Source organism: Ovis canadensis, chromosome 12, assembly GCF_042477335.2.
Source record: "Ovis canadensis isolate MfBH-ARS-UI-01 breed Bighorn chromosome 12, ARS-UI_OviCan_v2, whole genome shotgun sequence".
Lineage (NCBI taxonomy): Eukaryota > Metazoa > Chordata > Mammalia > Artiodactyla > Bovidae > Ovis > Ovis canadensis.
In genome coordinates this window covers 75,879,616-75,896,495 of record NC_091256.1, presented here as the reverse complement: position 1 = coordinate 75,896,495, position 16,880 = coordinate 75,879,616, and the positions used below count along the sequence as shown (strand labels likewise).

Genomic DNA, 16,880 nt, shown 5'->3' with positions numbered 1-16,880 from the left:
CAACAGTCAAGGAAAGAAGTAGATGCTGTCTGAAGCTTCCTACACTGTAAGGCATTTGGGAATAATATGGAATTCCTAAAACTTTTGGCTCGCACTGCAGTCAAGGTTTTTGGGGTTGGTTTTGTTTTAATGTACTCTTACGCATAATGCTTTGAGTGAAGAAAAATGTGCATTAGCGGGTTCTCAGTTTCAGGACTTGCTCTACACGTGCTTCATACCATGAGACGAGTGGGTTGACAATCCTGATGCCCTTTCCGGCTATGATGCTGGACGTCGTGCTGGGCCTTGGTGGCTGCGGCCGTGTGTGGCTGTGGATGTGGTTTTTGCTCATAGGCTATACTTCTCGGCACAGCTGCAAGCAGGATGGGGTCCATGCCTCCCTCCCACGTTGCTTCCTGGCCCATTTTCCCACCTGCTTGTACTCCCCCACCTCTGTCCTAACATGCTCACCTCGTGTCCCCCAACACTATCAGCAACACACATCACCTCTCTTCCCTCCAGAAAATAGAATGTCCAGGTGGGTCTGTGGGTCTCTCCCTCCTACATCTTGTTTCAAAGAAAGGGGCTGGTTCTAATCTGATTTCCAGAAAAGATTTGAAAGTAGATTGAATCGGCCATTGGCATCACCTCCTGATCCTCTATTTTTTGAATAATGTTTTAAATAAGGATAGTTTTCATTCAAATATCCATTTTAAGAAGTAAGATTTTCAAATATTAGTCATACCCCTCTTTCCTTCATTTTTCTATACCTTGTGACATAAGCTACATATCATCATGTTACTTGGTGTTTTACAGAAACGTATTCCCTGTGTAACATGGCCTTTCACTATGCTTTGCTTTAACAGTTTTTTTCTCTCTCTCTTGAATATTATTTCTCTTAAAGGTTTTTCATCCTCTCTTAGAGATTTCACTTGTTCCTTTTGGAGCAGCCGTGACCCCCAAAAGCTCAAGTAGGAAGAATAAAAACCATTATAGATTGGGTTTAACAAAATTCTGTGTACTGAATTGCTTTAAATGGAAGTGACCACTGTTCACGTCTCTTCATTTCCTCTTGTCAAGGCCATGCTCCCAGGGAACCACCACTGCTGATAATGCCAATAGCTTTCCCTCCCCAGTAGGAACTGCTGAATTGCCAATAAAGTATAAGTTGCCAATAAAGTATAAGTGAGAGTACATTTTTACTCTCACTTAAGTGTCTCAGATGCCTCTCTTTTCCCATGACTCACTCTTTCTGATTGTCCTCCATTTCTTCCTTCCTTCTCCCCTTCCATCCTGTCTTAATTTTATTCAGTGTGGTTTTAAAAAATCACAACTAGTGCTGAATTTTCACTAATGCTTTAGGAGTTTTGTAGCATATTCATTGAAAGATAACTGTTCTGTAGTTGTGTCTTTATCAGGTTTAGGTATCACTGTTGCACTTGCATTATTAAAAGGACTTGGAATAAGCCACATAACTATGGAAGTAGCTACTGTGTTAAGATGGGCTTTCCAGATGGCTCAATGGTAAAGAATCCGCCTGCCAATGCAGGAGACGAAGGAGATGCGGGTTCTGTCCCTGAGTTGGGAAGACCCCCAGAAGGAAATGGCAAACCACTCCAGTATTCTTGCCTGGGAATCCCATGGACAGAGGAGCCTGGCAAGCTGCAGTCCATGGGTCGCAGAGTTGAACATGTCTGAGTGTGCACATGTGCACACATACTCAAGATATCTGGTAGAATTTCCCGATGAAACCATCTGGGTCTAGTGTTTTCTTTTGTTTCTTCCTTTATTTCTTCCAAAAAAACTGTTCTCTTTGTTTTATGTTTCAACTGAAATCAGTTTTGCTAACATGCATCTTGCTAGGACATCTTCTATTATATTTAGTTTTCAAATTTATTTTTCATTGAGTTATATGAATTAATTGCATATGATTTTTTTTAAATTATTTCATGTCAGTCATATTCCTTTCATCTTTGTCTTTTCTTTTTTTTTAATTTTTGTGTTGTCTGGGTTATATTAACTAGTGATTGTCTTTTGTTGATTTTTTACTTAAAAAAAGTAACATTTCTTTTGTTTATTAATTCTGCTTTTTCTCTGTTTTCTACCTCATGACTTTCTACTTTCATCTTTTTGCCTGTTTGTTTTGTTGCTCTTTCTCTAGCCTTTGGAGTAGGAGTTTAACTCATTAACTTTTTATTGATTTAAGGATAAAAAACTGAATTTTCTCTGACCACTGCTTTAATTGTATCCCTCAGTTCTGATCTTTAGTGTTTTTATTATTTATCTTTAGAAGCTCTAAAGTTGATTTGTATTTCTTCTTTCACTTAATAGTTGTTTAATAGAGAGTTTTTAATTGAATTTTGGAGGTTTTATTACTAATTTTTGATTTTATGAAGTGACCAGAGAATGCTATAAATATTATTCCAATTTTGTAAAGCTTTCTTCATAGTGTAATTGTTGGTCAATTTTTGTGAATGTTTCATGTGCACTTGAGAAAAGAGTAGAATCTCTATTATTATGTTCCATAGATTCTTTACATATTTACTTTCTCCCCTTTGCACTTTCTTTAACTGAAAGTAGTATATTAACACCTCTTATTATTGGTGCTTGCTTTGCCTTTCTATACTTTTTGCTATATAGGGGTTGGCAAACCACAGCCTGTAGGCCTGTTGCCTACTTGCATAAACAAATCTTTACTGGAGCACAATAATGCTCATTCATTCATGTGTTATGAATGACTGCTTCACTGCTACAGAGTTAAGTAGCTACAACAGAGAGTATATAGCCTACAAGCCTAAAATAGTCACTGTCTGGCTTTTAAAGAAAAGTTTGCCAACCCCTGTTCTATATATAGGTGTGTGGATATGCACATTTATTAAATCGTTGATGTGAATGAGATTATTTAGCATTATTATTATAATTACAATTTTGCCTTGTTATGTTTAATAATTTTGGCCTGAATTCTGCCTTATTTGATGTCAAGATTGCAGCCCATGCTCTCCTTCTTTCTTTTCCGATTGGCTGGCATATCTGTTCATTTTGAGGTGTTCTGAATAACTTTGCCTTAGATGCACTCTATTATACATAGCACGTGTTTGCTTTGTGACAGTGAAAACATTTTTGTTTAATGAATGACTTAAACTCCTTTTTAAGTGAATCAGTTTGTTAAACTTTCAAGATAGAGCAGAAACAAGTTTACATACATTGTAGACTTTTGAAGGTATTCTATTTTGTGTAAGTGATGGTAGAGTTATCCAAAATACATTGGTGAAGATACCTTGGACTTTGAATTTTATACTGGAAACTGCTATTGTGATTTCCCCCTCTGTGTGTATTTGATTAAAGCACCACTGATTAAAAATTCTGTGGGACTTGAAAATGGAACCGAATTATTGCTTAAATTGAGAGTTGCCCTTATGAAGTTCAAAGGTAGATACCTAAAAATCGGATGCCTAAAAATTAAAACAAATGGAAAACTTTCCAAGAATATTAGTTAACTAACCCATTCATTTTACATATATACTGTTTTTCAGATTGATTCTACTATTGGCCAAGTCCCACTTAAGGGTCTAATGACACAGAGATGGTTGAAAGCCATATCTCGTGCTTCAGAAATTGGTTGTCTAGATTGGAACACGAGGGAGTCATTTTCTTGTACACAGTGTCTAGAACTGGCTGTTCTCCTTTCAGTTTATCTGGAGTGTTTTGGCTTCCTTCCTCTGTCTTTGGATGACATAGTAACTGAACTGTGTGGTGCTTTCTGTCATGCAGGGCCGCCACTGACCACAATGTGGATAATACAACAGAAATACTCAGGGAGTGGTTGAAAAATGTACAGCAAAGCTATCACTACGTGGAGTGGAGGCCTATGGATGAACCTGAGTGAGTAGCAGAGAACATTCTGTGAACTTGTTGTTTACCCTTCCCCCCCTTAATCAGTTTTCCAGTCACTTAGGTTTCTAATCTTAGAGGCACATGTGATTTTTAGCGACCCCATGGACTGCAGCCTACCAGGCTCATCCGTCCGTGGGATTTTCCAGGCAAGAGTACTGGAGTGGGGTGCCATTGCCTTCTCCGCTGTATCTGATAGTAAGTTACAAAGACCTGCTATTTCTTCCTTTGACAGATCTTTGTATTTCTTTTCTTTTTTGCTCATGCAGCTACCGGCCAGGTTCAGAGTTCTCAAGTAAATTAACACAGTAGTGTATATTTTAAAACATTGATATTACTTATTCATACTTTGAGTATTAACCTTTTACACTTGAAGGATCATTGTGAAAAGTTTGTATACTTCGTATATATACCTTGCTTTTTCACCCATCATATCTTGGTAATTGTGTCACAGCAACAGTTGAAGAGTGTCTCATCATTTTTGTGACGGCAGAGTATCCACTGATGGGTGAACTGTAATTATTTAATCATCCTCCCACTAATGGACATTTACATTATTTCCAGTCTTTACCCAAGCAATTTCTTTTTTTCTTTTTTCTTTTGTTGGCTGCACTGCACAGCATGTGGGATTCTAGTTTCTGGACCAGGGATTGAACCTGCGCCCCTGCATTGGCAGTGCAGAGTCTTAATCACTGGACCACCAGGGAAGACCTTACTGCAGCAATTTCTTAGTTGCTTTTATCTTCAAATCATACTATATACCACACTGTCAAATCAGTCTACCTAAAATATTAATGATGGCCTTTCATTTCTTTGTTGGAAAAACTTCAGTGACTCTCTACTGCCTACAGAATGGAGTTCAAATGCCTGATTTGAAATATTTCATAAATAGTTTAAAAATATCCATATCTGTGCACCAATATTTCCTAAAAGAAAACTGCCTTATCCAGATGTTCCTTTTATTTTCAAGCCCAGGCTTTCCTTCCCTTCTTTGTGATAACCTTTATCCCAGATTCTACCTGCTCCCAAAAGCTGTGGCTAATCATTCCAGTTACAAATGTCTACCTTCTCTCAACACTTGTCTTGCTCATTTCCTGTATCATCTTGTTCGGCACAGCAATAAACTTAACGAACATTGACTATCCAACTCATGCATTTTTTCTAAGTTATTTTATTTTTTACACATGGGCTAAAATGTACAGATACTTTATGTTTCACTCATGCTATGTTCTTGTAAGCACTAAATTTATACTTGTTGAATAAACAAATGAGTGGATGAGAATATGAATAAATATATTTCAAACTTACTACTCTAAATGTTCCCCAGGCTACTAGAGTTCTAGATTCAGGAACTGTAGAAGTGGGATGAATTGAGCTGCTGAAGTTTTTCCCAGGATAAGTCATTTATGGGAAGCTGAATATGTATTATAAAAATAATAAATGCTGTTCCAGAACAAATTTTTGTTCTTCTAGACTCTCACTGTATAATATTTTTTATTACATGTACACATATATGTATCTACATCTATGTCTCAATCTTAGCATATGGTCTATAGATGGAGCAAACCTTAACAATCAAGTGTGGACACTGTAAAAGATTCTGAACACTGGTTTGGAGTTACTTAGAATGGAATTGGGCCCAGTTAGAGTGGCCCAGAAAAACTCTATGTACTTCTCCCGCATCCTGGTAATTTTCTCCATAGCCAGATTGTGACTAAATACATTGTATGCCAAGGTCAGTGTGAGAAATATCAGAGAAGGTATTTTTAGGGGCAACATATTCAGAACAAAAAAAAAAAAGACATGAATCCCACTGATTTTTGTAGAGACGATTGGGGAAAACATTTCAGAGACTTCCTGTGTAATAAACAGTTTTATTCATCTTATTTGTGCGGGTATGGTCTCATTTCTGTGGTTTCTCTTTTCCTGAGGCAAATGTCCTGCCAGTGTGCAGCTACAAGGGCTTGAAGTGGTGGCCAGTTTGGGGCCCCTGTGACTTTATCAATGTCCGTACCAGGTGGGAGCTTTCAGAAAGGTTCTCAAGGGTGAGCGAACCCAGCTGCCTCCGTGGCCGTGGAGGAGTCCCGGCGGCCTTGTGGGTGTTGAGAGACATTCCAGCATCATGTATTGCTCCGTGATCTCACTCCGTCTGGGGGAGATCAACATGTTGGACTCTGTAGAGTCCTTTACTGAGAGTTGACCACAGAAAATAGACCTTTGTTTTTCCCAGGAAGCTCCTAATTTAATACTGTAACATTTTCAAATGTATCTGATGGCTGAATGTATGAGAAAGTGTCTAGGAACATGAGCTTTGGGGTTATTCCTAGATTCAAATTCTGGCTATACCCCTTATTAATGGCATAATGTTAAGCAAATGACTTAACCACTCTGACCAATTTCCTCGGCTGTAAAGAGAGGAGAGTGGTAGCACGTCATCATAAAAATAGTGAATTCTAATGAGAATTGAAATATTGGGTCAGCCAAAAAGTTCATTCAGGTCTTTCCATAAGATGTACAGAAAAACCCAAACAAACTTTTTTGCCAGCCTAGTGTTTTGTATCGAAGAAGGCAATGGCACCCCACTCCAGTACTCTTGCCTGGAAAGTCTCATGGATGGAGGAGCCTGGTAGGCTGCAGTCCATGGGGTCACTGAGAGTTGGACACGACTCAGTGACTTCACTTTCACTTTTCACTTTCATGCATTGGAGAAGGAAATGGCAACCCACTCCAGTGTTCTTGCCTGGAGAATCCCAGGGACGGCGGAGCCTGCTGGGCTGCTGTCTATAGGGTCACACAGAATCGGACATGACTGAAGCGACTTAGCAGCAGCAGCAGCAGCAGCAGCAGTGTTTCGTATAAAGATTCCTGTGTATGGGAAGCAGCAAATTACTTAATCTCTCCTTGCTCCAATTTCTTATATGTAATAAGGGGATAATGATAACCATAACAGCATTGACTTCTTAGGGTTACTACTGGAAGATAAAATGGATTAGTACGTAGTGCCTGCAATATATAAGCATTCAATAATTATTAGCCATCATCATCATAATTATTATTGTTATAGGTCTTACCCTGATGAAATTGGACCAAAGCACTGGCCTGCCTCTCGTTTTGCCCACGTGATGAAACTACGACAGGCAGCCCTTCGAACTGCGAGGGAAAAATGGTCAGACTACATTCTGGTAAAAACAGACGTTTAATTTCTTGACAGCCGTTATCTAGAATGGGTCCAGAGCAATTGTCGATAATCTAGGACTGTGGGAGCAATCAAATGACCCTTTTTAGGCCTCTCCTCCTCAATGTTCTAATAAAGGCACAAGAAAAAATCTGGAGAACTTAATATCGTGAGACCTGGATTTCATCTCAGACCCCTTCCTCACATGCATTTTAAGTGAGTAAGCAAATAAGCTCCTAAATTATTCTATCTCTTTATTGTAGTAAACATGAAAAACCCTAAATCTTTTTAGTTCAGAGGGAATGCTGTGGGTAAAGCAATATGAAAGATCTTAACTTCTTGGGACTTCCCTGGTGGTCCAGGGGCTAAGACTCGAAGCTCTCAGTGCAGGAGGCCCGGGTTTGATCACTGCAGCATGAGGGTCAACTAGATCTCACTAAAGAGCCTGCATGGCTGCATGCCCCAACGAAGATCAAAGATCCACACACCACAGCTAAGACCCGGCACAGCCAAATAAATACATTAAAAAAAAATTTTTTTTTTAAAGAAAAACTCTTTAGAAGAGTTTCGGGGATATGAGAAATTAATTACTTAAAAATAGTCAAATTAGCAGCCCTGAAATGCTGTTCCTTTTGGCCCCTGAGTGTCTGGGGACCAGTACCTCTTGCTTGGTTTCCTAGTTGCCCCTAATTATGCTGGACCCTCCTGGAGAATTTCTCTCCATGAAGAAGCCCCTTTACTTTCCTTAGAACTTGCAGAGTGGTCCAGAAACATGCTGGCCTTGACGATTAGGAATCCATGTTCTGTCCCATCCTTGTCCTCCAGGAACCTGGGTCTCCATTGGAAAGGACAGGTCCCTGAGCAGTAAGGAGCCGCAGTCCCTGTTCTCATTTGAAAACTGACAGAGTCTTCTTTCTCCACAAGTTTGTGGCAACCAAGTTCTTCCTCTGTGTGCGCCCCACAAATCCATTTAATTATTTTGGCAAACCTTTTTCAGTACAACACTAGAAATACCACCAACAAAACAAAGCCAGTGACGTTTCATAAAACTAATGGACGTCTGTTCTCTGACCACCCTCAGCCTCGCAATCACAACAGAAATCAGCACAATAGTTTATCACACACCCATTTTCAATACAAATAATTTCATAGAAGTTTCAGTTGTGCTGATATTTAACATTGCATAGCTGTTTAAATGTCTTTGAAGTGTACAAGTGCTGAGCCACAAAATTTTGAGTAAAGAGATTGACTATCAAAAGAATGAAAGCTTCTGAGGTTTTACTTTCTGTGTGTGTGGGATATATACATAACATAAACTCTACCGTCTTAAATTTTTAAGTGCAGTGTGATTATTTTATATAATAGAAACTGCTATGCTGTCCCTGTAAACAAATGTGTTAACACGAATTTCTGATGAGAATGGGAAATAGCTTCACTAGTATGTAATATACTTTAAACAAAAAATTCTAATTGTAGATGGATTCATTTGGGGCCAGTCTGACATTACTATAGACAACCTAAATAGGTCTGTTCATTTGTGCTTAGAACGAGCACACAATAAATGCGAATGAATCTTTTAAGGGCTTGAGAGCCATTCATATCTTATATTTACCAAGGTGTAGCTTGAGTTCCAGTCTAGTATTTGCCCAGTGATAATACCAATTCATTACTTGGTGCCTTATGCAGAGCTAAACACGTGGAAGTTAGATGGGATACATTTTGCCTAAATGAAGGCTATCCAGCCCCAAGGGGTTTCCATAAGGAAAACATGGAGAGCTGGTTCTGTAGGTCAGGGCAAGTTTCCATGTTCCTTTGGCAAGTGTTAGGTTACTCTTATACCCATTACTGAAAAGTACCTTTTCATCTGATGTTGTCCTTTTCTTTTCCTAGTTTATAGATGTTGACAACTTCCTGACTAATCCACAGACCCTCAATCTACTGATCGCAGAAAACAAAACCATTGTGGCCCCGATGCTGGAGTCTCGGGGTTTGTACTCTAATTTCTGGTGCGGAATCACACCTCAGGCAAGTCTGTTGGTTAACAAATTAAGGTTATGAGTTTTAACAAGGCAGCCACCTGTCAGCAGTAGCCCCATGAATCTTTTTCTGATTTTCTCCCTTGAAACACACATGTCATTGTGTTACTAGAGCAAGGATTTTCAGGAAAGGAGGTAAACCCATGTCCAATGCCAGAACCCAAACAGCTCTTCTGTGTTAATGAATTGTGAGGACATTATTCTAATGAGTTTAGGATTAGAAGCTTTAAATTAACCAATAAAGCTTACTGGGATTTGTACTTTTCTTCTCCCTGATTCAGAGATTTTTAAAAAATTAAATATTTTTGGTCATTAAAACTCACGTGAGAACACTGTAAAAAACTGGAAATAGAAAAAAAGTTTTTTAAAAAAATCATGTTAATTGCTCCTATTCTAACATCATAGATAATAGATTACATGTTTTTAACTATATCATCAAGTGGCTATTATGTAATTTACTTAGCCTTTCTTTTAGTTTAAAAACATTTAAGTTATTTACAACTTTTAACTGTTATAATAACCATCATGATTAGCATAAAATTTTTCATATTTAGTATTATTTCCTTGGGACAGCTTCTAAGAAGTGAAATTAGTGAGTTAAAGAGTATTAAACATTTTAATGACCCTTGATATATTGCCAAATTTATTTCCAAAGAAACTGAATAATTGGAACTACTGTGGTAGATGTTTTTACAAAATTTAAGTTAAAAACAAAATTTTAAATTTCCATCATCTCTCTTTTCCATTGTAAAAATCTTCAAAGTCTAGAGAGGTGTTGCAGTGAATGTTTATGGCTGATTGTATTTCTGATTCTTTAGTTAATAAATTAAGAGAGATAAACTGTTCAATGTAATATATATCAATGTAGGCTAAAGATGCTCTAAGGGAAAAAGTGTAATTTAGGTGTGTTCTCATGCTCAAAGAGCTATATTTTCAGTCCCTGTTTTATATTTGGTTTGGTTTTGGATGAAGAACGAGGCCAGTGGTGTGCTGGCAAATACTTAGTGGTGGCTCTCTGTAGGGAAAACCCCTGATTGGCAGCATTTGCCAGCTTTCATGGTGTCAGTACTCCCACCATGCAAATGTTGTTTAAGCTGAGGGGAAGGTTAAGTCAATTGAAGTGTGGTCACTTGATATAATTATTAAGCGCATGCAAAGCTTGCTGTTAGTGGTTTACTTAGAATGGTGGGTGTTAGCATGACTTTTGTTTGTACAGATTTTAAACTATCAACATGACAACTGGCTTGCAAACTCCCTGAAAATTTAAGTCCTTGGCTCTTGCACTCGACTGGAGTGGGCATTGCTCTTTTGTTAACAAATATTTCCTGCAGTTCCAAGGGATTTTGAATGTATGGTATCCACATCTCTTCTAGGGACGCATTAAGTTCATATTTATAAAAGCCAATTAGTTCCTTGAGGAGAAGATATTATATTAAATTTAAGTTCATACATTCTCAGTTAATCATCTGCAGCACTTAACGTGGCAGCAGCACTCTAGGGTGTTTTTAATGAGTCATGCACTGATACCAGCATGGAGAGCGGATTATCCTCATAACTGTGGCCTTCCGGTTTCTGTTGTCTTATTTGCTTTAATATTAAAAGCTCACTTACTTTGCACAGTGAAATTAAAATCTAAGCAATTGGGGGGCAATTCTTAGTTATGTCTGTTTCTGGCTTTCTGTCGTCCTCAGTCAGGCTTCTGCGAGGGCAGGAACAGAAACAGCCAGTGACTTCATAAGCTTAAGTCAAGCCTTGGTGTCCAGTGCCTTTAAACACGTTCAAAACAACATGACCTCGGTTATGTCTGGTCACTAAGTAGGAGTGATTACCGACAATATTCAGTTTATGTGGAAAAAGAGACGCATCTGTTGCCTCCACCTCTCTGCAGGAAGCATATGAGGTCTCTTTCTCTCCTTCCTTCTCTGCTTCCTTCCTCCCTGTCCCCAGGGTATTCTGTGATTCATCCTCATGAATTTTCCAAGCTCCTCAGTCTGAGAATATCCTTCTGAAGTAGCCTAGAACTTTGCATTTGGCGTGTGTTCCTAGGCAGTTCCTCTAAAGAACCAGTTTTCCCTTTATCCCTTGGAAAAATTCTTCTATCCCTTGCAAGAATACTAGTAAGCTGAAAGATGTTAAGTAATCTTTGTTAAAGGCTAATACAAAAAAATTGTGAGAATAATAATCCTTCATCTGATGCATTACAATTTCCAAGGTATGTTCATAGACTGGATCACATGTGATCCCTTCTACAACCCTGGGAGATCAACAGATCAGTTTTTACCGCATCTTTTCTGGAGGAGAAACTTAGGCTCGAAGAGGTGAAGCATAGAGTAAGATTGATCAGCTAGATGGTTATGATGATGCTGAGGCACATATCTTCTGAGGCTTCTTTTGTGATCCCCTTGTACCTTATCACGTGGTCAGTTTGAGCATTAGCTAGACTAGAACACTAGTCTGGACACTAAAAGAAATGCTAGAGAAGAGGCTGTAGTGCCTACAGTGTGGGTAGGGACACCACTGCAGCAAGTGTGACCCCAAAGTAATGTGACTGATTAAGGAATATGCGAGAACTTGTACAACTGCTGGGTATCGTGCCCTTCAGAGTCCTGGCCCTGTGAAGTTTTACACTTGTTCCATGAGCCTGCTGTTGCCTCAAATGTATTTAAAAATGCCTTTCCAAGCTTCCACATGCTTTAAAGTATATTTTGTTGAGACTCATCTTCATCCTCTCTGGAATGGATTTGAGTTTTGGCAATAGTCAAGTTACGTAATTGGTGCCACTGGAGTATAAAGCTCCAGTGGATTCTGCACCCGTACGGGCTAAAGCTGGGACTGTCGATTTACTGCTCTGTCTCCAGCATCTCACAGAGCTTGGATTGCAATAGGCATTCAGGAGATGTTTGTTGAATGAACAGTTGAGCTTGGAGGGAAAGCAAGCTGGGTTACTCCAAACCAGGGTATTCAGAACCACAGAGTAAGGGCATTGGTTGTCCTGTGTACTTGCCCAGAGGGAACTTTCAAAGAGGAATCCCCCAAAAAACATGTAGCAGTGGCAGCTCCACCAGAATAGTGAATAAATCATTGCATTGGAAGAAGGCCCCATTAATATGTTTAGGTACTGCATGTTTAGTTAAAAATACAGAGTGAAGTTAAGTCAGAAAGGAGGGCTTCCCTGGTGGCTCAGCTGTAAAGAATCTACCTGCAGGGCAGGAGACACTGGTTTGATTCCTGGGTTGGGAAGATCCCCTGGAAAAGGGAATGGTGACTCATTCCAGTATTCTTGCCTGGGAGATCTCATGGACAGAGGAGCCTTGTGGGCTGCAGTCCATAGGGTTGCAAAAGAGTTGGACACGACTTTGCAACTAAACAACAAGTCAGAAAGAGGAAAACAAATACCATATATTAATATTCAGTATTGCATATATATGGGATCTGGAAAAATTCTACTGACGAACCTATTTGCAAGGCTGTAACAGAGACACAGATGTCAAGAACAGGCTTGGAGACATGATGGGAAGGAATAGGGGGGCAAATTGGGAGAGTATCATTGACACATATACGCTGCTGTTACTGCTGCTGCTGCTGCTGCTAAGTTGCTTCAGTCGTGTCCAACTCTGTGCAACCCCATAGACGGCAGCCCAACAGGCTCCCCCGTCCCTGGGATTCTCCAGGCAAGAACGCTGGAGTGGGTCGCCATTTCCTTCTCCAATGCATGAAAGTGAAAAGTCAAAGTGAAGTCGCTCAGTTGTGTCTGACTCTTTGCAACCCCATGGACTGCAGCCCACCAGGCTCCTCCGGCCATGGGATTTTCCAGGCAAGAGTACTGGAGTGGGGTGCCATTGCCTTCTCTGCATATATACACTACCATGTGTAAGATAGATGGCTAGTGAGAAGCTGCTGTATAACACAGGGAGCTCAGCTCTGGGCTCTGTGATGACCTGGAGGGGTGGGATGGGGGGTGGGAGGGAGGCTCAAGAGGGAGGGGATATATGTATACATATAGCTGATTCACCCTGGAGAAGGAAACGGCAACCCACTCCAGTATTCTTGTCTGGTAAACCCCATGGACTGAGGAGCTTGGCCAGCTACAGTCCATGGGGTCACAAAGAGTTGGACACAACTGAGTGACTAACACACAACACCTAGCTGATTCATGTTGTGGTACAACAGAAACCAACACAACATTGTAAAGCAATTATATTCGGATTAAAAATTTTAAAAATCAGCCAATGTAATGTAATTTTAATAACAGCCAATATTTATTGATGCTCTCTTGGTGCTGGGCACTATTCTAAGCATTTTTCAGGTTTTTCCTTACTTGACAGAGAACCCCATGGAGTCGATGGTGCCATCATTCCTATTTCACAATGAGGAAATAGACCCAGTAAGGCTGAGTGGCCTGACCAACACCTTCATGCAGTAAGCAGCTGAGGCAGGACTTGAACTCAGGCAGCCAGATCCCAGAACATGTGCTTTCCACTGCTCTGCTCAACCACCTCTGACTGCTCACACGTCATATACATATATTCAATGACGTCATATACATATTCAGTGACATCGTATAAAGTATATTCTTATGAAGCTGTTAAATGAAGAGATGTGCTGAAACCACAACTGTTTCTGATAACAAGACCCTTTTAGGATTTTTTTTTAAATGTAAGTAGCATTTCTTAAGCTCAGTTGGAAATTCATAGGCCAAGATAAAGAAGAGAGAAGGTGACTTTGCTCCAGGATTGGTACTGGTGTTCATTCAGTTCAGTTCAGTTCAGTCGCTCAGTCGTGTCCGACTCTTTGTAACCCCATGAATCGCAGCATGCCAGGCCTCCCTGTCCATCACCAACTCCCAGAGTTCACCCAAACTCATGTCCATCGAGTCAGTGATGCCATCCAGCCATCTCATCCTCTGTCATCCCCTTTTCCTCCTGCTCCCAATCCCTCCCAGCATCAGAGTCTTTTCCAATGAGTCAACTCTTTGCATGAGGTGGCCAGAGTACTGGAGTTTCAGCTTTAGCATCAGTCCTTCCAAAGAACACCCAGGGCTGATCTCCTTCAGAATGGACTGGTTGGATCTCCTTACAGTCCATTAGGAGTCCCCCTAATGGAAGGTTGGGAAAGGGGAAGCCCTCAGATCAGAGAAAATAACCCACCCATCTGCTCCTTCCAGGGCTTCTATAAACGGACCCCGGACTATCTTCAGATTAGAGAATGGAAGCGGTTGGGCTGCTTTCCGGTCCCCATGGTTCACTCCACATTCCTAATTGACCTCAGGAAGGAAGCCTCTGCCAAGCTGATGTTCTATCCCCCGCACCAGGACTACACCTGGACCTTTGATGACATCATCGTCTTTGCCTTCTCCAGCAGGCAAGCAGGTACTGTTTGTATGCATGTTGTATTGCCACCATGGAGATGCTGCAAATGACCAGCTCCTTTGTTTTGTGCGTTTTATAATAAAACACTCTGAGTAAGGAAATGGGCTTCCTATTGAGGTAGTGTTGGAGGCACTCAGTTATCTGCAGTAACCATACCAGCACCCTCTGGGTTCCTGTCTCCGTGAGCACCAATGACCAGAAGCCAGAGCTGGCCCCTACCCAAGAATGCAGTCTCTCTTTTTAAAAAAATGTGGTGATCGTGGCCATAGGCAAGTGATTGGCTCTTGATGGTGCAATTGCATTCTCTGCTCATTAAAGAAGTCCTTTTATTAATTAGAAAACTGTGACAGAGGTCCAGAACCACTCTGGAAAGACCCAGACTTAAAAAATGACTGTTTATTTCTTTTCAAATAAGTGAGCCAGTATAGTGACTGTGTTCCACAAAGTTGTCAGAGACCCAGGCTCCTTCTCTGTTGTTTCTCCACTCTCTCTGAAGTGTTAACCCCTTAATCATATGATCTGAGATGTCTCATCATTATGGATGTAATATTTCAGTCATCAAGTGACCCAAGAGAGGGGAGGGCACTCTCCTGTCCCGAAAGGGTACCATCTAAAAATTGAACACATCACTTACCTTGCATAGCCCAATAGCCAGATTTAGTCATAAGACAACTCCTAGCTATAAGGGAGGCTCAGAATATTGTCTTTATTCTGTGCAGTCTAGAGCCCCGATTCTCTCTCTATAACCAGGAGAAGACAGATTTTGGGAGGCAGCTAGCTGTCTCTGCCACAGTCCTCGTGGAAGGAAAAACAAAGCCAGACTTAACTCTTTCGTGAACCCTTGTAGAATTTGGAGGAAGACAAGCCAGTAGGAAAATAAGTTATTACCCTTGTGTCACTTGCACAAGCAATCAGAGAGGATATAGTTCACTAAAGCCGGTCAACACGAAGATACATGATATCTTGAAAGCAAAGCTTTCTGAGGATCATTCAGACCTTCCTGACAGAGGGCGGCTCCCATTATCAATGAGCCAGGAATGTGTCACTTAACCACTTGGAACCGTGAGTTTAGAAACCAGGTGAATGGTGTATAAATTCATGTGGCCATACAGTCAAATTGGATGGGATCATCTACAGACCGTAGGTGACTGAGGCAGGCTGCTGGCAGGTGAGAATATTAATATAGGTTCAAGTTACAGCTCCCATCAGGCCATCCTAGAAGCCATAGGTGTCCACTCATCAGTTGTAAATTTGGCAGAAATGAGAATATTTGGTGGAAATGTGGAATGCTGGCTTTTTCCCCCTTGCCTGCTAGAGCCATTTAGACTCTTTGGCCAGGTATAGACACTTTATAGGACTGTGTCAGGGCAAAAGCAAGGTTCTTATCCTCATGTAGATTGGAGGTTTTTGTGAAAATCCTTGTGTCAAGGTTAATGGTAACTGCTTCTTTCCACATGGTCTGCAATTGGCTCTGATTTCTCCAGGATGGAAGCAAACTAAAGGCCTTCCCAATCCTTCAACTTGTGCCAGTGCCTTGGCTTAAGAGCTTGAAATAAGGATGTTTCAAGAAAGTGAGCTATTAACAATTACAATAACCATCCATGCCTAACAAAGGCCTCCTTGATAAACATTGCACAAGGCATTATTGTGACCCAGGCACTAAATTATTATGATATATCTTTTAAACCAAGAATTGGATTTGGAGCTGGAAGAATGACACAGGCTGGATAGGAATTTTTCAGCTATGTCCCTTGCTTGGCTGTCCGCTTAGATTTCATGCTTTATTGGTCAGATTCCTGTGGGCCTCCCCAGGACACTGAAAGCAGGTGCAGAGGTGCAGAGCTGTTGGGTAATTCAGGTGGGGAGAGGAGAGGCAGAAAAGCAAGGGGAGAGGATCAGTCCTCTAGGCTTTCCTGCTGCACCTAGCATTGTGTTAGGCTCTGTGACAGCTAGGGAGGTAAGATCTTTACATGCGGAAATATAAGTAATAGTTACGAAGCAGTGAAGGCTGAGGGTCAGATTAGTGGTATAAACTGTGAACAGGGCAGGAGTCAAGACAAGAAAGAATGACTGTCATTTGGGAGAGTGACAGAGCTTTCCTGACAGTCATGTGGTTCTAAGGTAGCACTTTTACTCAGCTTGGAGTATTTTTAGATGAGACTTCAATGAGCCTCAAGTCCTGCACAGCCCATGGAGTGTTTCTAAGCTCTTTCCCTCTTAATTTCAACGCAAAACACTTCCCTTCTCTCTTGAAAGAATAAGATGAAAGATGATTTATATTCTTTTGTTCTCACTCTTATGAAGCTCCCCAGCTATGGATCATTCACTGGACTATCATTTTGTAAATATCCAGAAGGAAAGAGAAGGTCCGCATGTCCCAGGCAGGACCATCTAACCACAAACCTTGAACCTTAATCTTTCACCTCCGAC

The 16,880-nt window shown here is 40.7% G+C and overlaps 1 protein-coding gene across 2 annotated transcripts in view; it reads left to right on the top strand.

The window, feature by feature from the left end:
- Positions 1–16,880, top strand: part of COLGALT2 (collagen beta(1-O)galactosyltransferase 2) — a 117,168-nt gene that overhangs the window by 65,123 nt on the left and 35,165 nt on the right. For both annotated transcript variants that reach the window (XM_069546274.1, XM_069546275.1), the window contains exons 2-5: positions 3,751–3,861; positions 6,935–7,052; positions 8,936–9,070; positions 14,246–14,450. In XM_069546274.1, the coding sequence (XP_069402375.1) occupies positions 3,751–3,861; positions 6,935–7,052; positions 8,936–9,070; positions 14,246–14,450 (569 nt within the window). The remainder of the gene's footprint in view (positions 1–3,750; positions 3,862–6,934; positions 7,053–8,935; positions 9,071–14,245; positions 14,451–16,880) is intronic.